The following is a 25,547-nucleotide window of genomic DNA, read 5'->3' as shown; positions in this document are numbered from 1 at the left end:
GAAAATCCATGGATCAAGCTGACTTTTAAAATTTGGGAAATAGTAATAAAATAGTATAAACTAGAAGAAGATGTAGCAATTCTTAAGTGGTGTGCATACGATACAGATTTTGTTCCAAATAAATTGGATACTAGATTCAAAGATTGGACAAATAAAGGATTAACAGCTGTATGTATGGTAATGGAGACAGGTAGACTTAGTTTTGAAAGGATTAAAGAAAAATATTCATTACAAACACAGGATTTTTATAGATACAAAATGTAAGGCTGAATTAAGCAAACAGCTGTTAGACTTATTTAAAAGGCCATACAGCTCAAATAAAGATAGAGGCTTTATCATTGCCTTGTATAAAGGGTTAATAAACACAAAATCACACTCGACCCTACATATTAAAACATAATGGGAAATGGAGGGAGGAATAGAGATTATGAAGGAAGAGTGGAGAACAATATGGGCATACCAATGGAAATGTAGCAGCTCACAGAGCTGGAGGGAATTTAGTTGGAAAAGCCTGATTAGATATTTTATTACACCTCACCAAAAATCAAAGTAACCCTCCCATTTGCTGGAAGAATTATGGAAACACAAATGCAAATCATTATCATATAATTACTGGGACTGTCATGTTATTAAAACTTATTGGAAGGGAATACATGTAGCAATACAAGAGATATTTGGAAGTTATTTGCCTCTAGAAAGTAAAACTGTATTTTTCTGACTCATGCCAGAAGGATGCACAAAGAACGATAAATATTTGTTTAATATTTTATTAGTGGCAGGCAAAAAAGCCTTCACAAAAATGGCTTTCATGTGAGAGCCCAACTATGAACATGTGGATGGACGTCGCAATGGACATTTACAGGATGGAGAAAATGACAGCTGTGAACTACAAGAGAAACCTGTGGGTGTCATGTTGGAAGAAATGGACGGACTAACACGCAGGCCAGATTTTGACTTTGTTAACCTTAGATAATGTATTATTTATATTACTGGTAATTAAATCTCACTCCCTAAGTGTTTAGGTTTTTTTGTTTTGTTTTTTTCTTCTTATTTTTTTCTTCTTTTTTTTGTATGGATGTTTTTGTTGTTAAAAAGAAAAAGACATGTAGATGGATATATGTATCAAAATATGGTACAGTGATTCCTAAATGTCAATAAAAATTAAATTAAAATAAAAAAAACTGTTTTTTGCATATTCCAGCATATAAAATAATGTTTTGTGTTTACACTCACTCTAGATGCAAGTAAAACACACTAAAAAATAATTAAAATCAAAGATTCAGCAGCACTAAGTCCTGTCGCTCTTAAATCTATTGTCAAATGTTTAGCATGAGTGGGGCGGGTGGAGGTTTGCCCGGTGCCACAGTGGTTATGTCAGTGGGGGGATCCAGGGGTTTCTCTGTGAATTTCACATTTAAGTGGCGGCTTGCCAGGTACTTGCTCAGATTTGAAGTTTAATCTTTAATTTTTCGCTGTAGAAAGAAGTTTTCTTCCCACGCAGAGTGTACACTAATGTTTTTGTCACTTTTTATGGAATAAAACTCAAAGCAATGTCAGTATGTCAATGCTTTAAACGCTGCATGGTCGTACTCTCTTCTGCACTCCATATTATCCATTGTTGATCTAATAATCTAATCAGTAATCTAATTACTTTTTTGCAGTAGTAATCCCTTACATTACTTGTTACCTGAAAAAAGTAATTGGATTACAGTAACACATTACTGCCCATCTCTGGTAGTAACTGACAGTCTTTCATATCACTGTGGAGGAGCTTTTTTTTCCACTTTTCTTTGCAAAATTGTGCTAATGCAAGCGCAGACGGTTTTCAAGCAGGCTTCAGTCAGGATTTTGAAATGGCTACGTAACCCTCCATGGTGTGTTAGTTTTATGCCAGAGGTTATAGGAATCAAACCTTCCAGAGAATTGAATTTCTCAGTCCACAGAACATTTTCTGTCCTGGGGATCATTAGATAGTTTTTTAGAAAATGTGAGATGAGCCTTTGGAATTCTTCCATGGATGCCATTTTTGCCCAGTCTCTTTCTTATTGCTGAACTGTGACCTTTACTGAGACACTGAGTTCTTTAGATGGTTTTCTGGGTTCTTTTGTGACCTCTTGGGCGAGTTGTCAAAGCGTTGACTCGTGAGAAGATTCACTGCTGTTCCAGGATTTCTCTATTTGCAGATAATGACTCTCACAATGGATCACTGGAGTCCCAAAGCCTGAGAAATTGCTTTGTAACTCTTTCCAGGCTGATAGATGTCAATGACTTTGTTTCTCACCTGTTTCTTTAGATCATGGGACACACAATGTGTTTGTTTTAGTCTTTGTCACTTTGTCAGACAGGTTCTATTTAAATGATTTATTGAGTCTGCCAGTAGCTAGTTTAACTCAGCTTTCCAAAAAGACATGGTTATGAAATCATCATTTAAAATCTGCATTTTTTTTATTTACTTGTGTTATTCTTGTCTAATATTAAAATTTGTTTGATAGTCTAAAATATGTTTTACAAATATTCAAAACTACTCAACTTTTAATAGAGTGTTTGAGTGTTTCCTGTCCAGAAAACAGATGCAGTACTTCAAAATCATTTTAGTAACTGTATCATAGACACCTTTTGTAGTCAATAGCTGAAAAACTCATGGACATCACCTGTCCTGTCCTGCTCTGCCAAGGCCTGAAAAGCATGCTCTGTTGGGTTGACTCTCACCTGTCTTATCTTATCTAATTTTAATAATATGTAATTATTAGGTCCTATCATTACATTTGTTAAGCAGTGGTGTGCGATACTGTAAATTATGGTATTGATCCGATACCAAGTAAATACAGGGCCAGTATTGCCAATTTCGACACCCATACTTTTAATCTATAAAGGCAGCTTATGTAGGGGAGAGCAGTGTGTCATGATTCATTATATGAGTCATCATCAGTTTGGAAATTTTGAACACTTTTTTTAATGAGTACCAAGTACTGATACTACTGTGCTAGTATTGATCCAGTACCAATAGCAGTGTTGGTACTGATACTATCGATATTTGGATCAATAAGTGCACCTCTATTATTAAATAATTTCAAAATATTGAAATCCTTTAATTGCGTTGTCTCAATAATAATAATACATAGATTATGTCCTTCATCACTGCCTGATGTTGTAACAGTTATAGCTGTTTGTGATGTTGTATTTTCTAGCTAGGTTTTATTTATGTTTTGCAGTTTTATTTTTCAGTTCTATGTAATTCCAGTTGGTTTCCTGGGTGGATCTGCTCTTTCCGCTTTCGTCTTTACAAACACATTTAATTTTAGTTTAGACTTCATTGTTTTTTAGAACTAGTTTTAGTCTTTTAAATCATTATAATGTTATCTTTTCCCCAGACTACCCTTTCTGGGTCACAAAATAACCTTTTAAGATATTTTCAGGCGAGAATGTAGCTGTGTAAAGTTCAAATATCTGCTCGATTTATCAAGACATCACATATTTGCAAAAATGCTCCGACGTTTTCGGAGACGTCTATTTTTTTTCATGCTTTGTAGCAGCTTTTGAACATCTGTTGCATCTATTAATGTCAAATCTAGCCTTTATTTAACAACATAAGCAAACTCTATGTTACAATGATTGCACAGCCATTAAGGATCAAATCAGTTTCTGAAAAATGTTCTGTTTTTTCTCCCTCTGCTTGCTTCTTACTGTCTTTGAGGCTCGGGACCAGCACTCCTGTTGTTGGACAGAAAGACATCAGTAAGTATTTTGGTTTTCCAATATATTAGCAACTGTCAGTGACATTTATATTAATCAGGCTGAACTTTAATCATACTTTAGATCAGCCTGTTTTACTTATTGTTTTATTTGTGCTTTGGTTTGGGGAAGTTGTTTCTTTACTGATCTTTTCCTGTCTTCTGTTATTAGACTTGAGATATGACTGCACTATGCTGTTGCTGGTGACTCCAGTTAATTCTACAAGACATGCTGTGTAAGTAAACAAACAACAACAGTTTGGTCTGCATTTCTTGAAAGATCACATCCCCCAAACTTAGTTTAGAGGGTCTACACTGTATATAGTGAAGTCTGCAAGTTTTCTAACAGCAAAATTTGTTTTGTGCCCAAATCATTTTGCACATCATTAGAATGAAAGTTATTGACCATGTTTGCATAGCCCTTTTTAAAATGATGCTTTCATGACATTATTGTATGTTGGGTGGTGGTCAGGGCTATCCAGACTGACAATTTGGGACATTGAATGTCACCTCTCCGGTGGGGAGGGAGCCTGAGATTGTCTAAATTGGAGTCTTTTATACCAAATGCAGAAAAAAATGTTTTAAGAAAGCAATTAAGTTCATGTTCCAAAAAATATGATTGTTTGCTTGCAGGACACCAGGAGAGATGAGTCCTCCGTCACAGATGGTGTGGTCAGTGAAGATGGTCGCCTGCAGGTTCAGGCTCATTGCATCTCCAACCCACATCCACTGCCACTGTACTTAAGGGAAGTTAAAGACTTCTGCACTTACATTTGGATCACCTCGATCCATGATAGTCATTCAGGCAGTAATGCCTGGACTGGAAACAAGCCATCCTTAAAATATTACAACATTCCAGCTCCTGTGTTGTTTAAATTAGAGACTGCACTTGTGACAGAACAATAAATATTTTATTTTGATTATATAAGTAATGTAAGTACAAAACAAACTTGTGGTAGGGCTAAATTTATTTTCAGAATAATTAAATCTGAGACTTTGTTTCATTGAAAGATTATAACAGTGATGGCAATATAATTGTTTGTTGTTCAGCAGAACAGTGTCCAATATGTTGGCTGTTATACTTTGTTGTGTTTGAAAATAAAAGTTGGGCTGATTTTAACATCATTACAAAAAGTGTTGTTAATTATTTTTAATCATATTCAGGTTACCACAAATTGTTTTTTCATTCAGTTGAACTTGAAATGTTTGTCAGTAGGTAAACAAATAGTATTGTACAGTCAGAAATATCAAGTTATTCTTAATACTGCAGACTTGCAATGTATAAGTTGTCCTAACAGTCATCTTAAGTAAGCTTTACTTAGTTTTTTTGAGGCAACGAGTTTACATATTTTTTTTTAGTTCTGGGAACTAACAAGGCTGTACAGTGTACTCAAAATGAGTAAGTTGCCCTAACTTGGTCATCTTAAGTAAACTTGATCCAATTTTTTGAGTTCTGGGAACAAATGAGCTTGTACAGAGTACTCAAAATAAATAAGTTGTCCTAATTTAGTCATTTTTAGCTAAGCTTTACTCAATTTTTTTGAGGCAACGAGTTTCCTTATTTTTTTTTAGTTCTGGGAACTAATTAGATTTTACAGTGCAATATGAAAAAACATAATTCCACATGTACAGACCTAACATCTGATTAAAAAACATGATGACTTACAAGTGAGCTTTAAATTTTCAATTTATTAAATACCACCGAGAACAGGGTCAAATCAGTTTGGTGTTTGAAATAATCATAAATGTGTTAAGCCAAAAGTAAAGAGTCTGTTTTGAAAATGTAAGGAGTAGAAAGTACAGATATTTGCTTAAAAATGTAGGGAGTAAAAGTAAAAAGTTGTCAGAAAACAAAACTACTCAAGTTAGGTACAGATGCCTGAAAATTCTACTTAAGTAAAGTAACTAAGGATTTGTACTTCGTTACTTTCCACCTCTGAAAATTGAGTCTCACTCAGTCTGCACTAAAGCCTCATCGTGGTCGTGTTTGATTTTAGTTAATGATTATTTTATTTGAGAAAAAAAACATATAAGTTTAGCTTTCATTTTATTTGGCTAAATAAATTAGGTAACTAACTGGGGTAAAAGTCATAGTCACGGATGCCAACAAATGACACGTGACTAATCTCACTGCTTTGATTGGGCGAGAGGACGCTTATGTAGAAGTAGGGCAAAGGTAGTACACGGTTAGTGCAGAGTCCTCTGGTGAAATGACAATGTTGCTCAACAAGGTAAATTTCTCTATTTTAATAGTCATCTACCTGTTTCTGTTATGGGTTAGCTCCTTAAAAAATTTCTCTGAGCACCTCCCGATTGACAGTTTATCGTTTTTCGTCCGATTTTCTGCACGTTTAGCGAATACGTCACACGCGAGCGTTAGCTAGTTCGGTACTTAAGCGGTTATAGCGTTAGGAGACGTTATCAGAGGAATGTTCGTTTAGTCTACATGCAAAAAGGTTTCTCTTAAATGTACACTTAAGTTTATTTTGTCAAAATAAGGAGAAAAAAGGGTTAATCGTGAATGTATGAGTTGCACCAAAGGGTTCGCCTTTTTAAATTGGACTGAGCAACATTGGAGTTTTCAAGGGACAGACTCTACCCCCTTATACATCTCAATGTTACATCTCAGCAAACAAACAAGCGATCAAAAACCACTGTTACAAAAGTGAGCAGAAATAGGAAGACCCAGATGTCAAACACGGCAGTAAAAGACAAATAACTACCATCAATGCTCCTATTCCTGGGTTGCAGCCAAACATTACCACGCCTCCTGTATTTTGCTAACCAGTTTTTCTTTACCTTGATGGGAAATGGTTGTGAAATTGAGTAAAGAATTCATGAACAGGAAACCCACAGTGCTAAGAAAGTGCACTTACACTAGGCTTTTTGTGTTATTTACATGGGTGGTGATTAGTGAGTCTTAAGTTTTTAATTTAACAGGTGTGAGGTGTCACAAACTGTCTGATGCATACCTATATTTTTCACACACAGGTCCTCAGAGCTGGTGTGCGGTGTGGGATCCGTCTGCAGAGCTCTTCTACAGCTACAGCCAGTGCGACAGCATCTTCCAGCAGCCCTGCTCCATCCCTTGGCTTCTCATTTGGTAAGTAGGCTGCAGACTCGGTATTATAATATATAGTGAAAGGTTTTTTTTCCGTTTTGTTTTGTTTTTTCTAAAACGGAGCCTATTTGGTGCAGACCAAGAAGCTTTTGGAATCTCCTAAAGTAAAATGTAATCATTTTGTTTTTAAAGTGGGGTCTCATTTAACAAATAAATGTTTATCAAATAAATACTCCAGTACTGTAGTTTATAGGGATCTATTAAAATAAAGCTAAAATGCTTTGTTGCTTCTTTGGCCCATAGAGTTGACCGATCAGCAGAAGGAGTTCCAGCAGTTGGCGAGGAGGTTTGCACGAGAAGAGATCATTCCCGTTGCTCCTGCTTATGACAAGAGTGGTGAAGTGAGTAAAGCGAGGATTGGGCTGCTGTAGCGATGGTGTAAATTTTTTTTTGTTTGTTTGTTTAAATATGCAAATTTGCTTGTACTGTTGATGTCTCTAGAGATTTTCAATTATGGTTATGACTTAGGTCTATAGTGCAGTGGTGTTGAACAGAGAGATAAAAATGTATAAATAGGTTTGCTGATCGCGTGATGGTGGCAATCGCCCCAGGTTTTTAAACTGTCTGGCTTAGTAATGCTGACATGTTGTCTTCCTTTACAGTATCCTTTCCCCATCATCAAGAAAGCGTGGGAGCTTGGTCTGGTTAACGGTCACATTCCACAGGAATATGGTATGTTGCCTTCTTATTTGAAATTTTAGTTGCTCATTCTAAACTGTATGTATGCTTTGCATGGATGAGATTCATTCACAGGTAAAATATTAGTGCAGTCCCAATCATACCATACATGTTGCCTTTACGTAAAGAGATATTACAGATAGCTGTAATGTTGTTGCCTAGTGTGACCATGTTTGCTGGTCCTGGGGGAAAAATGGCAGTGAACATGTGTTAATTTCTGGGAACTCGACAGACTGAACACTGCATTTGAAAACTTATTTGTTCCTCTTTGTTTTCAGGTGGAATGGGTTTGTCGATCTTTGACAGCTGCCTCATCACAGAGGAGCTGGCTTATGGATGCACAGGGATGCAAACTGCCATGGAGGCAAACTCTCTCGGAGTAAGTTATTCACAGCCTCTTTTTTTTAATTATTTTATTTTATTTTATTTTTTCAGGCCTACCAAGACACATACCCAGAACTAGAGATTTAGAGGTTTAAACTGGCTTTGTAACTTGTTTAAATATGTTTTAGAACCTGTTGTTGCAGTTGATCCACCAAAAATGGGCTGCTGTCAGGCATATTGTTTATTTAGCACATTATTACAAATACAAATTTGCTTCAAGGGGCCATATATTATCAGAGTCTGTCTGACTCTCGTTCTGCGTATGGTGGAGGAAATGTCTCCTAAAGTGAGGGAAAACTGTAGCCAAAGAGGCATAATTTTTCAGTACATATGGTCAGGAATAGGAGCAAGAAGACCATTTCTAAAACAAAAGCCAATAAACAACATGAGTTTGGCAGCAGAACAGAACTCATATCAGGGATGATTAAAAGGTTATTTTGAACCTAGGGGGAAAACGTGGGGTTTATGTAATCGGCCATCACGGGCTCTCTGGAGCCGGCTGTTGACTCTTCATCAGCCGGATGTTTAGATTCACACGTACAGAAGTATTTCATGTTAAGAAATATAGATAAGGCTAATGAAATGCTCCCAAAGTTATTTCATGCATATTGAGCACAGAGGAGAAAAGTAGCTCAGTTAAAATTAACTTGTATCTGTTTTCCCCACACAGCAAATGCCTGTCATTATTGCTGGCAGTGATGCACAGAAGAAGAAATACCTTGGACGGCTGACAGAGGAGCCTCTTATGTGTGTAAGTATTTAATTGGAATCAATGACATGATTTGATATTTGGAAGAATGCAGCATCTAGTGATATTGCATGTTCTGCAGTAGTTGCATCATACTGCAGAACATGCATACAGATAAGAGTAACCTCAAATATTTTAAAGCATATTTCTGTCCTCTGTAATATTTGATAGGGAAATATTAGATCTTCAAATGAACGCTTTAACTGCCATGGTTACTACTCTCGATTTTAGTTAAGTGTCAGTCTGCCAAACTGTCATCTAGAATTAAAATATTTGTAAACATTCAGTTCACACGTTTTCCGTGGAAAACGATGGCGAATGCTAATTCTCATTCTTGCTGTTTCACGCTTGGGTGCGAGCCTCTGCAGTGTCAGCTGGAGGCTGTTGATTTATCCCTCTAAATCCCTAACCTCACTTATGGCTGTGAGCTCTGGGTAGTGACCAAAAGAATGAGATCATCGATGCAAGTGGTGGTTTTCTCTGAAGACTGGCTGAACTCTCCTTTGGTGATGGGGTGAGAAGTTCAGTCAACTGGGAGGGAGTCAGAGCAGAGATGCTGTTGCTATATGGCATAAGGAGCAAGCTGATGTGGTTTGAGCATCTGATTAAGATTCCTTCTTGGTGCCTCCTCGGTAAGGCGTTCTGGGCATGTCCTACCAGGAGGAGGCAGAGATTATGTCTCTTGGCTGGCCTGGGCACACCTCCTCGGCGTGTAATAAGCTGGAGGAGGTGGCTGGGGAGAGGGAGGTCTGGGCTCTTCTGCTTGGGCTGCTGCCTCTGAGACCTGGCCCTGGATAAGCAGCAGATGATCAGGCTCAAACTTCTCCATGAATGAATTTCCATAATTGGGACTGAAAGGGCTACCCAGTGAGACTTCCTGTTTGTGTAAGGGAGAGTTCTTACTAAACTGTTTCTGCTAATTTAATGAGGAATTCTGTGGATGGAATTCCGTAGATTACAGTGGAAATCTGTGATATTCAGTGGACTCATGACCTCATCTAACAGTACTACTGGAGCACCTTTATCAACATTAGCAAATGACAAATCATCATTGATAGATCTTTTAGAGCCTTTCATGCAGCAAGAATTTTAGAAAGAATATTTTGTTGCTCTGGGGAAAAACAAAAAGGACCTAACTTCTTCAACTAAACAACAAAGTTGGTACAGAGTCATTAGATTCTGGTGCAAATAAAGAATTTCCTAGATTTGAATTTCTTAATTGTAATCCACTAATTGTTTGTTCCTCACTTTGGTAAATGGTTTGTACAGAGGGAGTGGTGTCCAGAGTCTTTACATTTACATTTACACATTTATTTTATTTTTTTATATTTTATTTTTTTTCAAGATGGTTTAAAAAGAAGGGAAAAAAGACAATTCCTGATTACTTAACTGTCTGTTTGGATGAGTTGATTTATGCTGGATGTCCTCTTTCCGTGCCCATCTGTAGCTCCTGCTGCTCTGTTGTGGACCTTTTTGTAGATGACTTTTTTTGGTGCAAACAGTTCAGCTGCTCGGTGATGCTAAAAAGTGGATCACTACTTCAGTGGAGAGCCCGTCTGATGACTGGTTGCCAACCTTTTCGTGCTCTCTGTGCATCCTTTCCATCCACTGGGATCGCCAGTTTGATGTTCCATGCGTATAATCCAGAATCTCCTGTAGACGCTTCTTGAGCTTTATCACAGAAAGTTCTTCTTTATAGGAACTGTTGTAATCTTTAAGTTGCTATGACCCACCTAACACTTTGAAGGACACTGACAGGCAGTCACATCACAAATCTCTTTAATATATGGTAGCAGAAACGAACACATTTAAGCCTGTGGCTTCAGTTTGTACGACCTTTGGCTGTGACTCTTTTTAAAGCACCACCTCAACATATGGTGGGCGCAGGTGACCTTAATAATCAACCTATCAACAACAACAAGCACAATGACTGAGGATTTAACTTTCAAGTTTGTTTGTTTTTTAATACCCTTTATAGAATAAATGGTAACAAATGAAGGAAAGTTTGTTTGTGTAGGAGACTTTGAATAACAAGGCAGTTCAGAGTGCTTCTTGTTATACCGTCATGCTTTATTTATTTTGTAACAAAGACCATAAAATCTGTGTTTTACTACTGTGTGCTGAAAGCAGCAAACATGCAATGAAAGACGGTGCTGCTGTTTTCAGTTTAACTCCTGTGTGGTTTTCTGCAGGCGTACTGTGTCACTGAGCCTGGGGCAGGATCTGATGTGGCCGGCATCAAAACACGAGCTGTGAAAATGGGCGACGAGTATGTTGTTAATGGGCAGAAGATGTGGATCACCAACGGAGGGAAAGCTAACTGGTGTGTGCTCACAGTCGCTGCTGATGTATTGCATTCGTTAAAGTTGTAGTGATCAGTTTTAAAGGGCATTCATCCTCAAGGCCACTCTGAATGCTGAAATTCGTGCTGCTCTTCTCTCTTTTCTCTCTGATTACTACAGCAACTTCTGTCTGGTAATTTAGTCTCTAATACTTTTAGGTACTTCCTGCTTGCTCGCACTAACTCAGATCCCAAATGTCCAGCCAGCAAGGCTTTTACTGGCTTCATTGTGGATGCAGACACTCCAGGAGTTCAAATAGGAAGGAAGGTAAGCTGAAAAAGAGTCTTTCAAAACATTAATCACATTCTTCAGTGAGCAAATCATATTTTAAATGTTGCAGAAGTTTGATGCTCTGTTCTATAAACATTAGACACATAATGTCAGATAATTACTTTACTGAGTAGTGCAAATGATAGCATTGTTTGTTAAAAATTGTATGTAATAAAAGGAGGAAAAATGTTCAGTTTGTAAATGCATCCCATTTTAAAATTTTATTTTGTTTTTGTGCCTGTAGGAAATGAACATGGGCCAGAGGTGTTCTGACACGAGGGGCATTACCTTTGAGGATGTGAGAATACCGAAGGAGAATGTCCTGATCGGAGAGGGATCTGGATTCAAAATTGCCATGGGTGCCTTTGACAACACCAGGCCACCAGTAAGTTTTCCAGCTGTGACAAAACCTAACATCTGTAACGACTGTGCATAGCTTCATCTTTACAAGTAGATTTGCAATCCAAAGATGGTGTTGTGTACAGAAGTAAAGACGTGATTCATCTTTTGGCATCAAATTATATCTGCAAATAAAAGGATTAGAAATTGCAGGGCAAAAAACTGAAGTTATTGGTCTTTAAAGGTGTTAAGCAGTGGATTTTTTTTTTTTTTTTTTTCCTCTCATTTGAATCTCCCAATTTAACTTGCTAGAGTTTAAGGGATATATATTTGTGCTACTGGAGGATTAACACTTACAGTTAAGGAGAATATCTTATTTATTATTTTCACTGTCTAATATTGATCAAAGTTGTCTCTGAGCTTGTAGTTTGAGTGTGACTCAGCAGTACAAAGATGCACTAGTGTGGGCTCTTAAATTTTTTTTTTTTTCACTCACTCGCATGCCAAAGGCTCGTCACACGAGACTAATTCAAAGGTGTGCTTAAAAAATATGAACCATGATTGAAATGGAGGTGATTGGGTGCCAGTTTGGCTCAGTGGTTGACCATGTGACTGCATGCCGCATGGCCAGAAGAGCAGCGGTCCGGGTTCAAGTCTGACCTCCTGCCCTTAAATAAAATTGAATTGAATTGAATTAAAGTCTGACCTCCTGCCCTTTGCGGCCTGTTTTCCCCTCTCTCCCCGCTTTCCTGTCAGTCCACTGTCTCTATCCTATATAGGCAAAAGCCAAAAAAACCCTGGCTTTTTTTCACAAACAGTTTATGAGCTGCTTCTGTCACAACAGGAACTTTGAAATGTAGTTAAACAGCACCAGGAAACTAAACAAGAACTACAGTGGATCAAACATTACCAGATTTAAGGACAAAAGTTTAAACTTGTAGCTGAAGATATGTCTAAGCGTGGTTGTTCATGTATTTGCTGCAATGCAGGTGGCAGCAGGAGCTACCGGCCTGGCACAGAGGGCACTCGACGAAGCCACCAGTTACGCTCTGGAGAGGAAGACCTTTGGCAAAGTTATTGCTGAGGTGTGTTCAAGCATTTTGTTTGTCCTTTAAATCTGGGTATCCTTAGTTGGACTGCTTTTGTTTTAAACTCAGATGAAGAAAAGATCAACGTGCTTCTGTTTCCTGTTTCGCAGCACCAAGCTGTGTCCTTCCTGCTGGCTGAGATGGCGATGAAAGTAGAGCTGGCCAGGATGGCGTACCAGCGTGCTGCCTGGGAGGTGGACCAAGGCCGCAGAAACACCTACTACGCTTCCATCGCCAAGGCCTTTGCAGGGGACATCGCCAATCAGGTGGCCTCTGATGCTGTTCAGGTATTTGGAGGTAACGGCTTCAATAGCGAGTACCCTGTAGAGAAGCTCATGAGGGATGCAAAGATCTACCAGGTGGGTGACAATAATGTGCAACTATGCACTGCCTGCACCATCTCTGCTTCATCTTCTTTAATTAATCTGATTTTTTTTTTTTTTTTTTTTTTTTTTTTGTAGATCTACGAGGGCACAGCTCAGATCCAAAGGCTCATTATTGCCCGAGAACACCTGGGAAGAGCCAAGAAATGAAGTCTGCTCATCCTCATTTAAACTTACTTTTCATGTTTGGCATACATAATGTACTTGTTTCTGTTCTATTTGGCCACTTGAACTCAGGATAACGATCAAAATTTTGCCTTAATGTCACTTCATCCTACTGCGGTTTTCAAGACTGATCCAGATCAACAAGACCCATCAGCCTCCTTTGGCCTCAGAATTCACGATGCCACAAGTTACACCAATCCATCAAGTCACAGAATATGACACAGCTATCTCCTGTTCACAGAACAGTTTCTGTTAATGATGGGGGCTGGGGCATACTGTGTAGCATTAATACGGTGTGATCTGCCAATTGCCTGTTATGCTGTGAAGCTTCTGCTGATGAACCTGAACTGTTGGGACTAAAGTTAGAAAAAAGGGACTAGGATTGGACTAACATTCAGCCTTACACTGTTGCTGCAGTACTTTAACAGTGTGATTGGTGTTTGATCACATTCACTCTTCTTTGCATCAAAAGTTTGATAAATGGTCATTAATTTCTTCATGCCTTACTCCAAGCCTTTTCTCTCAGTTCTGGCTCTCATACTGATCTTTGTTTGTTTGTGTTTTGCTTTTGTTTTTGTTTTTTTAAAACAAAAGGTTTTAAATGTAGAAATGAATTTCTTACCAGAATGTGTAAACATACTGATGTTTGTAAATTTGCATGCTGTCTGAAAACAGTTTGATTTTACATTTAGCTGCTGTCTCTTCTACATTTAAAATGAATATCCAATGTAAAGCGTCAGCTTTACGTCTTACCTGTGCAGACAAGGCACATGTGGATGAGATGAAGATAGACCATTGTCACATCATGGAGAATTGTGTCCATAAATTGTCACTGAATAAATTATTTCATTTAGTCTAAACATCTTTTTTCTTCTTCTTCTCCTTTCTCCCATTTGCTAAATCAACAAGCAGTTTGAGTCTTTTCTAAATTTCATTTCTCCTGAGTTCTCCACATGCTGAGATGAAGCTCATTACCTAATGACAGAGCATTCACAAGCATGTCTTTTTTAATTTTCTTTTTATTGCAAGCTTCACTTGTTAGGAATCTGTCAAATACTCATTATACTTAAGGACTTTTAAAACAACTTCTTTAACGTTAAAAAGTCAAAGTCTGCTTCATTTTCAGTTCTGTAATTGAAGTAATATGTGTAGATAACAGCAATATAGTCTTCAAGACAACAGCAGCACTAATGTCCTTTATGTTAAGGCTAGGTGTAAGACACATTGCTCATGTATATGTGTGTGGGTTGGTTAGAATCCAGTCTTCTGGGGGGGCAGAGTGGGGAGTGAGTAGAGGAAGGAAGGAGTTCAGTATTTTGACAGCCTGGTGGATGAAGCTGTGTCTCAGTCTGATAGGGGAAGTCACTACAATACTGACTGCTAGGCAGGTGTTACAGTTGTCCAGGAGGGAGGGCAATGAAGCAACCAGAGATCTTTTCTGCTGCATATACTATGTGATTCAGGTGGTGGAGTTTCTAAACCACACAGTGATGTAGGTGGTCACAGTGTTTTCAGTGGTGCCTTGCTCGAAGTTGCACATGATGGTTATAGAAAAATAATTGCAGTGGGAAATTTTCCCCCAACACTGAAAAATAAATGACTTGAGTAAGATACCTGAACATTTGTGCTTAAGTATATTTGAGTAACAAATATCACTTCAAATATGAGAATTTAGGCTGCGGTTCTCCCTCCAAACCAATAGGTGGCAATAACGCGCTCCAAACCAACAGCCCGAATTGTTGTAGAAGAGGAAGAAGGAAAACGCCGGATCATGTCAGAATGGTAACCAGCGACCTGTTTCTAGTGTGATAAGGAGTGTAGTTTAGGATAACATTACAATAAAAGATTATTTAAATGTGCTCTTTCCTCTAGTCTATCCAAACTTAGTCTCACACAAGCGAGCTAATCAGTGAAAGCAGCTAGCAGAGTGGCTAAGATGTTAGCATGTAGCAGCCTGTCAACAAGCCGTGAATCATGTTAACAGTCAGCCATTTATCTGCTAAACAGGGGTTAACTCAGCGCTAGATTATGAAGAGGAAGAAGTCAAGTTAGATTTTTTCAGGTTATTGAGTTTTAGGGCTGTCTGACGTGTTGTTGGTGTGTGTTGAATTTCAGGGGACCCAGGTGAAAGATGTGATCATAAAGCCCGACGCTCCCAGCATGCTGCTGCTGGAGAAACACGCAGACTACATCGCTGCATACGGCTCCAAAAAGGACGACTATGTGAGTACATGCCTCCTCAGAGCCTTGATATCTGTGTTTCTACTCTGGGCTTGGCCACTTGCAAGAAAAGGGTGATCGTTGTCATCCCGCCACTCCAGTGATGACAGTGATCCTACCCAAAGGGAATGAGGTGTTACTGAATGGGATGAGAAAGTGTGGGACTCAAATTCTAAGGGGTCGCTGAATGGGTGGTCTTCAAAACCCTCCAGATAACAATCCAGTTGAGCTTCTGTGGTAGGCTTTGGAGTTTAGAGGGGAAATCACTAAAAAGCAGCCAACGTTTTTGAACTAACGCTGCCGACCTTTGGTGTTCTGTCAGGAGTACACGCTGTCTGAGTACTTGAGGATGAGCGGCATCTATTGGGGGCTGACTGTGATGGACCTGATGGGCCAGCTACCCAGAATGAACCAGCAGGAGATCATAGACTTCATCAAAGCCTGTCAGCACGAGTGTGGAGGCATCAGCGCCAGCATTGGACATGACCCCCACCTGCTCTACACTCTCAGTGCCGTCCAGGTAGCAGATTACTCTCTTATTCTCTACAGCTTTATGGCTTTAATTCTAGATGATACACTGAACTTTTAAATATTTATATGTGCTTTAATATTTCTGAATTGGCCCCTCTTTAGCGAAATTTTATAGCAGTTCTAGTGTTTATTCCTCTAGATGTTTATTTATTTTTCTGCATAGTGCTGCTTATATTTAGCTCAAATAATCATCTCAAATTGCGTGCCATAGTGTTTGGTTTTTGAATGACCTTGAATGGTCTGCACATGGTGTATTTTATGTTCTCTTGTTTATTAGTATTTTGTGAACTCTCTTCCTCAGATCTTGTGCTTGTATGACAGCATAGATGCGATTGATGTGGACAAAGTTGTGGAATATGTCAAAGGGCTGCAGCAGGAAGATGGCTCTTTTGCGGGGGACAAGTGGGGTGAGTGAGTTTTACTCTCACATCCCACAATTGACATAATCAGCCCACACTTTTCATGTCTTTTATCTTTCAAATATGAAACTAGTTACAGCTAGTTTGAAGCTATTCACGTGATCTTGACTGCTACAGTCTTGACAAACAGATTTAAATCTGTCATGATAGATCGGTTAAAAAAAAAAAATTATAAGTTGTATTACTGAATTATAAAATCTTTATAAAATCTGTGTATGCAACTTTCACTTAAGGCTTGCAGCAAAAATGCAATAAAGTACCGTTTTCATGTCAAAATAGTGTAACTTGTGTATCTTTTTGTCTTTGCAGGAGAAATAGACACGCGGTTTTCCTTCTGTGCAGTTGCTACACTCGCATTACTGGTACGTATGTTAGTCTTTCCATGTATATTATTATTAACATGATTTATTATTTAACTTAAAACTTTTTTTAGTTGAACCTGTTTTAGAAAGTCCATTACTCGGCCGTGTTATGTGGGAGCATCAGACTTCATTTGTGTCGATAAAATGAGGCTAAATAAATAATAAAGTTACACAATATCACAAAGTTCATCAGTTGACTCAACAGCTCAGCTCTTTCATTCTTAAGTCTTAACAAGCATGTTTTAATAAACTGTGTTACTTTCAGCTCATTATAATTCATTTTAAGATGATGGTTTTTGTTTCCCAGGGCAAGATGGATACGATCAATGTTGACAAAGCCGTAGAGTTTGTTTTGTCATGTATGAACTTTGATGGAGGCTTTGGATGCAGACCTGGTTCTGAGTCTCATGCTGGTCAGGTGAGTTCACCGATATACTGATATTTACACCCACAGAAAAGTTTGGAGACTCTCGGAAGTGTTTTGTTTCTATTTGATAGAAAATAGAATTGAGCCAAATTGCAATTATTTGTTAATAGATTCAATAATCATAACAATTTCATTTTTTTAATGAATTGTTGTCAGACAGTTAGTAAATCAATCTTTTTGAACAAAAGCAGGAAAACTCTTTTCAGTTTCAACCTAAAATAAAATAAAGGAATGATATGTTAAGTTGACACTTCCTGCCTGATTTGATCCTGCACACCAGTCTTGTTGAATGAAGCTGACTTGTAGAAGAGGCCAAGACAACTGCAGTGGATGGATGACGTTTTCAACCTGGATATGGCAAATTTGGCACTTTAGGATCAGTTGGTATTAAAATCAATTTCCGGCGTTTTCCTTCCTGTCTGTCAGATTTACTGCTGCACTGGCTTCCTGTCGCTCACTGGCCAGTTACACCAGTTGAACGCTGACCTGCTGGGGTGGTGGCTGTGTGAGAGACAGCTGCCGTCTGGAGGCCTGAATGGTCGACCTGAGAAGGTTTGTGCCAAACACTGTGAAGTATTGAGTTATTTAATGAAAGTATCTGGGTTTTATGGTTTGAAATTCAGACTCTTTTGCAGTTGAAGAGTTTGAGCTGTAGAATCAATAATGTAGATGGAACATGCTGATGATTTATTGGATTGGATTACCTGGTAATAAATACAGTTTTTAAGCTTAAATAAAATATTATTGTGTCTGAAAGGAGGAGATCAGCTTCCACCAAAGGGTGGCTGGGTTCTTCCTCTTCTTTGGGCCTCAAAGTAGAGCCACTCCTCCTCCACATCGAAAGGAGGCAGTTGAGGTTGTCAGGCCTCAACTAGTATCTGACTAAGACTGACTGGGCTGACTGACTGGACGCCTCCTAGGTGAGGTGTTTCAGACATATCTTACTAAGAAAAGTGGAACTAAAGGAGGTGGAGTGGGGAGAGGGAAGTCTCAGTGTCTCTGCTAAGACTGCTGCCTCCATATTCTGAAATGGGATATGGCAGAAAATATGAGCAACAGCTGTGGTTTACTTTCGGTATCATTCAGCTTCCAGATGTGTGCTACTCGTGGTGGGTTTTGGCCTCGCTGAAAATCATCGGCAGGATCCGCTGGATTGACAAAGACAAGCTGCGAAAGTTTATTTTGGCCTGTCAAGACGAGGAGACGGGAGGTTTTGCTGATAGACCAGGAGATATGGTGAGAAGAATTTTAAGAATCTAAATTTGAATATTTATGTTTTGGACTGAAAAAAAAAGTCTTTGCATGTGAGGTAAAGCAGGCCGTTTCAAAGACACTGAGTGCGAAGCGTTTTGGTCCACTTCTGTGGCCCACTGTTGTAGTATTTTCTTTATAATCAGTCTTATTGATTCTTGTTAATCCTCCTTTGCAGGTGGATCCTTTCCACACCCTGTTCGGGGTTGCGGGTCTCTCCCTGCTTGGAGACGAACAGATCAAACCGGTGAATCCAGTGCTGTGCATGCCCGAGGACGTCCTTCAGCGTATTGGCCTGCACCCTGACCTCCTCAGCTAACCCTCTGATGCATCACACAGACACTTTTTCCACCCGCACAAACAGAGGCTCATGGCACGGCTGGATTTCAGGTGCACAGAGTCTCACAGTTTGGACATGACTTCCTCTGAACCTCTCTGTTTTAATCTCCTGCTACTCATCGAGTCGGTGTTCTCGTGTCACTGCAACGAAAGGAGGGGGCTTAAAAAGATGCTTTGAAGTGTCATCATCTTTGCAGAAGGCTGGAAATCATGCAAAACCATTCAACAACATGCAACAACAACTTCTCAACTTACTCACTATGTCAGTTTGAGGGGGAAAATGTGAAAGTTTGTTCACAGTTAAAATGTTTCATCTTCCTGATGTTATCACCTTCCACCTTGTCCTCTAGCCAAGAAGCTATTAGTGTTATGAGTTTCTTTGGCCAGAAGTTCCTTCTATTCTGTCCTATCGTGCTTTATTATCATGTTTGTTACTGGAATGACTGGGAATATTCATAGCTTATCAGCTTTGACCTTGAGAGTGAAGAATGGAAGCGATGAGTCAGATGAATTCGGCTGAGGGAGAAAAGGTAAAAGTTAGATTTGCTGTTTTAGTATGTTGTTACACATAAAGCTAGAGCTTTTTCAATTTCCTGTCTTTAGCTTATTATGTATTTGATAAGAGCATGTGAAGAGCAACACTTGTTAGTAGGCTTCAGAAGTGGAGATGCGTCATAGGACAGCTTTTTCAGTGCATTAAAATAAACCCTACACAGACTCTTATTTTGGCGGGCTTTATGGAAAGAGAAAATGTTCTCTTTGTGACTGGAACCACCCAGAGCTTAAACACTATCATTGGTATGTTTAATGTCTTATCCAGGATCCTAGTTACACTATTTATTTAAATGAATGTTGCTCAGTGCAGCTGTGTTAGATTTGCCTCCACAGTGTGTGCAACATGAAATATTTCCAGTCTTACCGTCAGATGGTTCTGAACCAATGAAATGGCTTTTCAGACAGCTTCACGTTCACTTTGTGCACTCTTCTCGTCTTACAGGATGAACATTTTTCTCTGTTCTTTGTTAACTGTTAAGTGTCAATAAAGAGAGACATTATCAGTGAGTTGGTAAAGCATTCATTCTTATTAGTTTTCCCCTTTTTTTAATACTTAGGGCTTTGAATAATAGAGACCCTGTGTTAGTAAATGTCAATTTCTGCTCACTAAAATATATTAATATAAAAAACAAATTGACTTCATCAGCAACAAAGATAATACAGATAGATAATGCCAGTCATCAGAGTTTTATCTTCCCGTAATTGTACATTCTAGATATGATTAAAACTTGCAACAGACAAAGATGATGTCCAAACATTTATTGGCGGGATGAAAAGGCCACTCAAACGTATTAAAGCATCTTCGGATCAAGCATTAAAAGGACCATATGATGATGATGTTGTTGATTTGATTTCTTTCTGTTTGGTTGTTTAAAATATACGTTTCGTGTCATTATTATGAATTTGATCCCAGGAGGAGACACAAATCCCTTGGGGTCAGGAAGAGCTTCTGATGTAAAAATCAGCCAAATCAAACAGGCGGCGCCGCCTCTGTCGCTGTTGTGACCCTGTGTGATTAAGTGAGCAGCTGGAGCTTATTTAAAATACAAGTTGAAACTTGACTCTAATGAAAATGAAAAGAAGGCAACTATATCGAGGCTTTTCCCCAAATCAGAATAGTAAAAGTATAAGTTAAAGTCTACTTTTACATTAATTGTAAGTGACACAAGTTTAGAGTCTCTATAGTTTTGTGGTGAATAAATTTGAATAATGCCCCACAAGGACTTAAACTAAACTTGGGCTTTGAATTTTCAAACCCCATAGCAATTCATCTCTAACATGCACATACAAGTCTGTTTACTTTTTTGTGCTTCAATTTAGAAGAATCTGTTGTTACCCTGCTGTAGAAGACAAAGTGGGAAAGGTGCCATGGTGGCAATTTACTTCAAACTACATAAAAGTTACACAGAACTTGAACAGCCACAGAGTAAACAAATCCATATTCCAGACCAGCGTAACAGTTTGGTTTATTTAACTTATTCAGCCAACAAAAGAGGAAGGCCATCTGCTGCCTCTCATGCTCAGGTAAACATGAATCGACTACCAATAAAACACTAACAGGTTTTTAGAGGAAGCTGATTACTCCATGGTGGAAGAAAAGGTGTAATGATCAGCGGTGAGGAGGATTCAGACCTACTGCTGTAAAAATATGAATATAATATAAGAAAAATCAAAAGAGGCAACATAATGCAGAGAAAATACCTCCTTTGTTTTTCTCCTATATTAAAGCTAGATTATCACTAATGAACAGGCTGTTTCATTTGGCTCACATGGGGCTAATTATGGTGATACTGAGTGATGATTATTTTTCATTGTGGAATAATGTGCTGATTTCTTGATTAAAGTTTTTGGTTTAATGTTTACCCATAACCCCAAGTAAGCCCCCCACACTGTGATGTTACTTAAAAATGGAAAACTATTTAAATAATGAAAAGAAGAACATTCATTTTTCACACTGGGTGAGCTGGAACACTGAAATGTGTGACATTTTTAAATGAAAGACAATTAAACAACAATATTTTAGTTTTAAATATTGTTTTTTTTTTTTTTTTGCTGTCGGTTTGCTTTTGAAGCTGTAACCTGTGTCTGCTGTTAGTTTAGCATCTTTGCATGTGTGATATGAAAACATTTCATCTTGTGAGGACAGTAACTTAAGCTGTGTGAATCATTTTTGTAGTTATTTCACTTCTTTATTCACAAAAAGAGACCAAAGGAAAACCTTTCAAAACTCTTCTGCTGCCGTTGCTCAGCTGCTTCAAGGTTCACAGTGCTGTGTATTCAGAGATTCCCTTCTACATACCGTGGTTGTAACGAGTGGTTATTTGAGTTACTGTTGCTTTCCTATCGGTCAAAGCAGTGTGACCGCTGACATGTGATGGAATGTGATGTGATTGTGTGGGAAAATCAGAATAGATCAACGGTTTCTGAAACACTCAGACCTCCCTGTTTGGCAACAACTATGACACATTCGAAATCACTCAAATCACCTTTCGTTTACACTTTGATGGTCAGTTTGAACTTCAGCAGGTCATCTTCACCACTCTCTGATTAGAGAGTCTGGGAGCCCAGAGGTTTTCCTTATTTATGGATTATAACTGATCTGGAAAGCATTCATAAAGAGTCTGTTGATTCCCTGTCATAACTCCTCTTACCTGCATAAATAGTCACTATTTGAAAAATATTTTTTTAACATGTTTGTACTCACCAGAATCTTAAATATTCTATAGACATCATTTTCATATGTATGAGCTCGTTCTGCAGAACTAAATTAGCTTTGCCACTAGATGGCAGCCTTACCTTTTTTTTTTTCTCTAAATGCTGCTTTAAGTCTCTCACACTACTGTCCGTCATAATTATATAAAACCAACAGACTGGATGGAAATTGTATTAGGCATTAAATTAATGCAGTTCAGTACCCACAAGCCATAACATGCAGTAAACTCTACATTTAGTTTTTTGTTATGTGATTGAAAGTTACATGTTTTTGAAGTCAGGTTATAGAAGGTGTCCTACTGGAGTTTTAGTCTTTCCTTTTGCAATCCATGAACTAAATCCACAGTCTGTCATGAGATATTTTAGCTTTAATATCTAATGTTAAGCATTTAAACAGCTTGTAGTTAAAGACTTTCATGGATTGCATTGATTAGGATAAAACTCTTTTACTTCCAGCATTAAGATTGATGCTGCAGTAATGAAGCTGGCAGCCTACAGACTCTGCCGATGCTGTGTGAGAGATTGTGTTTCACAGCGGTGGCAGACTGCTGTAATGGAGCGGGGTAAAAAGATGGATGCAGTCCGTCTCTGTAATTCTCTCCTACCTGTTTTCCTGCATGTAATGAAGATAAGATTTCCCCCTGCAATGTAACCGAGATAAGAAAATGACACTTTACCTGGAACAATTTTCTAACAAAGCCTTTAATAAAATGTCAGTCTAATGATAAAATGATTGCAGTAACTATGAAGAACGTTATTATCTCCCGGCAGTAATTAGAGCATCACGATCGTGAAGATGGTGAAACACATTTTACATTAATATTCTGATGCACTTCATCACTCTGGGAAGTAACTTTAGATAAGATGCGTTTAAAGTTTTGATTCTTGTTAATGACATGGTTGTTTTACAGCTGTTTGTAGTCATTTTACATTTATATTTAGTTTTGTTCTTATCTGTTGTTGCTTTGTGTCTTTCAGTGGTCATTTTGTGTCTGTGTCTAACCCTTATTTCATAGAGCTGCTGATTCCTGTTGAGAAGAGCCATTAGAACATTGTGAAGATGTTAAGATATTTAACATGATTGCATGGTCATTTTTAAGCTCTGTGAGTCCAGAGGGACACTTTTTTCACTGGTTTTGGCTGTTGGCAGTGGTCCTTGTGAACCTGCTTGTGGTCTTATTGGGTCTATTTGTAATGCTTTTCAATCTTTTTATGAACTTTTGAGCCTGTTTTGGGGTTGAGTGTGTTTTGGGCCTTCTTGGGTATACCTGTGGTCATTTTGAATCAGTTTGTTTTGTGTCTTTTTTGTAGAAGATATCTTAAAATATTTTTTTATGGTTTTGCCCCTGGCCTCCCAGCAGTTTCCTTGGTCGCCCTTGTGCCACCTTGTTTAATAAAACCTGAAATCATGAGGTCCCCCACATCTTCAGCTGACCTGTTCAATATTCCATCCATAATACTAACAAGCCATCCTTCTCTGACTCTGGTGTGAGGTATGCAGGGGCCAATCAGACCCAAGGTGCCCCTGGCCCTGCCTTCACCTCTGCCACCATTCCTGCCGCATGCATTTTTCATCGTGTTATATTCTTAGTGCAATGTGGTCCTGCAGAAAATATACTGGGAGCCTTGTATTTATTTGTGTATTCATTTAGTCTGTGGGGGAGCAGTAATCTGTGGGCCCCTGGTGTCTGGGCAGAGACAAACATGCTGGTTGTTAGGCTGCTGAGAAACCCCACTGGCTCTCATTAGTGAGAAAGAGACAGATGAAAAGGGAAGACAGAAGGTGGGAGAGAAGCAAAAAAAAGAAAAAAAGTGTGAATGAGAGACAGAGGCGAAGAGTGAAGAAACCAAAGAGAGAAAAGGAGCAGAGAGACAGATGGATGGATCACAGCTTTCACCTCTCTGTCGTATTTGTTTGCAAGGAAAGCCGCAACCCATTTTTCCTCCCTCTCCTCTTCTCAGTCCTGTCACCCTCTCGTTATCTCTCAGCACAAAATACAGAGGATTAGTCCAGGACAGGCAGCTGCAGCCAAACGCTGCTAAACCACAGGCACAGCAGACAATCACTTAATAAATGTTTAATTAAGCCACAGCAATATTATGTGTGTAGAGATTACTCATGAGTTTGGAGCAGGGGTCGGGGGTAGTTTTGTTTTTAACTTTTCACCCAGTTTGGTTTTATTCTGCTTCTGTTATTGCCTCCCAGCAGCTCTGTGAGAGGTCGGTTTTGCAGCTTTGGCATGAATTGGACAGTCTTGTTTGTTTCCACCAAATTTATAATTTACCTCATGTTGCTGGTGAGTTTGTTACCCATCAACTGGCAGAGCAGCTGCAGCTGGTATTGTGGCTTTGCTTAAAGCTTCACCGTGTTGTCATTCAAAAATATAGATTTTTCAGCGCTTTGGCTGAAGTGAAAGGATATCAGGTGTCTAAAATCTCTCAGGCAGCTCTATGCAGTGAGCTTATTTTCAGTCTGCAGGTGAAGAAAAACAAAACTACCTCAAAAATCTCTGAGGTTTGCTGATTTTGCTTGAAGCTTCTGTCTAAAGAAGACAAAATAACTCACAAGACTTTTTCCTGGATTACTTATTCACTTTCTTGCAGAGAGTTGGATAAGAAGATTTAAACCGCTGTCATGTTTCTATGATAAACCATGAGATGGATAATTTAGCAGGAAAAGGTCCAATGCTAACAAACACCAAATTCAACAAAGTTTTTGCTCACAATGTGAATTTTGAGGCATCCAGTGAAGACACGGATCAAGAAGTCTCTGTGCTCAGCCAAGAAAAACTGGCCCATAACTCCTGGTGAAAACAAGAAGTCTAATACTCAGCTTTATGGAGGGTGGTAGGCGGTCAGGATTGCTCTTTAGACAAGTCCAGTTTTTATTCACGAATTAAATTCCTCATGGGGTACCAAAGGAGCGCAGTGGTCAGCTCTGTTGCCTCACATCAAGAGGGTTCTTGGTTCAAATCTGCTGGCTGGCTGGAGCCTTTCTGTGTGGAGTTTGTGTGCTCTCCTGGTGCTTGTGTGGGTGTTCTGTCTGGGCACTCTACCTTCCTCCTACACTAAAGTTAACTGGCAATTCTAAATCGGTACGAACACGAGCGTGGGATAGGCTCCAGCTCTCTCATCACCCCGAAATGGAAAAGCAGTTAAGAAAATGTGTGGATGTATAGATGATTAAAAAGTGCACAGTTTCAAAGCAAAAGGTGTAACAGCTATGATGGCTCTAAAGACAATGTCTAAAAATAGTATGAAAAAATAATTGCGCCCAAAAACCAAACAAAACTAAACACTGTCAGAAGAACAACTAAAAACAATATAAAAAATAATACAGAAAAACTAATGATACCACATAGGACAGAAACTCCAAATCTCCTGGGTCAAACTCTAAAGATAACATGCCTAAACAGCAAAAAATATATTTAAAAAAATACAAATTAAAGTAAATATTAAAAACTAACCTACACAGAATATAA

General features: G+C 38.7%; 2 protein-coding genes across 2 annotated transcripts; both read left to right on the top strand.

Annotated features, from left to right (window-relative positions):
* Positions 1-5,858: 5,858 nt before the first annotated feature.
* acadm (acyl-CoA dehydrogenase medium chain) lies at positions 5,859-14,109 on the top strand. The gene is made up of 12 exons (XM_031731008.2): positions 5,859-5,962; positions 6,723-6,834; positions 7,096-7,193; positions 7,455-7,524; positions 7,809-7,909; positions 8,585-8,665; positions 10,855-10,985; positions 11,163-11,271; positions 11,519-11,659; positions 12,603-12,698; positions 12,812-13,060; positions 13,163-14,109. Exons 1-12 carry the CDS (start codon positions 5,942-5,944, stop codon positions 13,232-13,234), a joined length of 1,281 nt encoding a protein of 426 aa, XP_031586868.2. The 5' UTR covers positions 5,859-5,941; the 3' UTR covers positions 13,235-14,109.
* Positions 14,110-14,966: 857 nt separating this feature from the next.
* Positions 14,967-19,860, top strand: rabggtb (Rab geranylgeranyltransferase subunit beta). Its single transcript, XM_031731009.2, has 9 exons — positions 14,967-15,031; positions 15,365-15,472; positions 15,792-15,989; positions 16,302-16,407; positions 16,729-16,781; positions 17,089-17,199; positions 17,635-17,760; positions 18,295-18,444; positions 18,638-19,860. Exons 1-9 carry the CDS (start codon positions 15,029-15,031, stop codon positions 18,776-18,778), a joined length of 996 nt encoding a protein of 331 aa, XP_031586869.2. The 5' UTR covers positions 14,967-15,028; the 3' UTR covers positions 18,779-19,860.
* The last annotated feature ends 5,687 nt before the right edge of the window (positions 19,861-25,547 follow it).

Source organism: Oreochromis aureus, linkage group 18, assembly GCF_013358895.1.
Source record: "Oreochromis aureus strain Israel breed Guangdong linkage group 18, ZZ_aureus, whole genome shotgun sequence".
NCBI classification, from domain to species: domain Eukaryota; kingdom Metazoa; phylum Chordata; class Actinopteri; order Cichliformes; family Cichlidae; genus Oreochromis; species Oreochromis aureus.
This window is presented reverse-complemented; position numbering and strand designations above follow the sequence as displayed.

Bases quoted from the DNA above. Each gene is read 5' to 3' on its own strand.
- rabggtb (XM_031731009.2), top strand. The intron at 16,782-17,088 runs GTACGTATGTTA...TTTGTTTCCCAG, and splicing joins TTGCTACACTCGCATTACTG to GGCAAGATGGATACGATCAA. The intron at 17,200-17,634 runs GTGAGTTCACCG...CCTGTCTGTCAG, and splicing joins CTGAGTCTCATGCTGGTCAG to ATTTACTGCTGCACTGGCTT.
- acadm (XM_031731008.2), top strand. From the start codon at position 5,942: ATGACAATGTTGCTCAACAAG. The intron at 7,525-7,808 runs GTATGTTGCCTT...CTTTGTTTTCAG, and splicing joins TCACATTCCACAGGAATATG to GTGGAATGGGTTTGTCGATC. The intron at 12,699-12,811 runs GTGTGTTCAAGC...CCTGTTTCGCAG, and splicing joins TTGGCAAAGTTATTGCTGAG to CACCAAGCTGTGTCCTTCCT.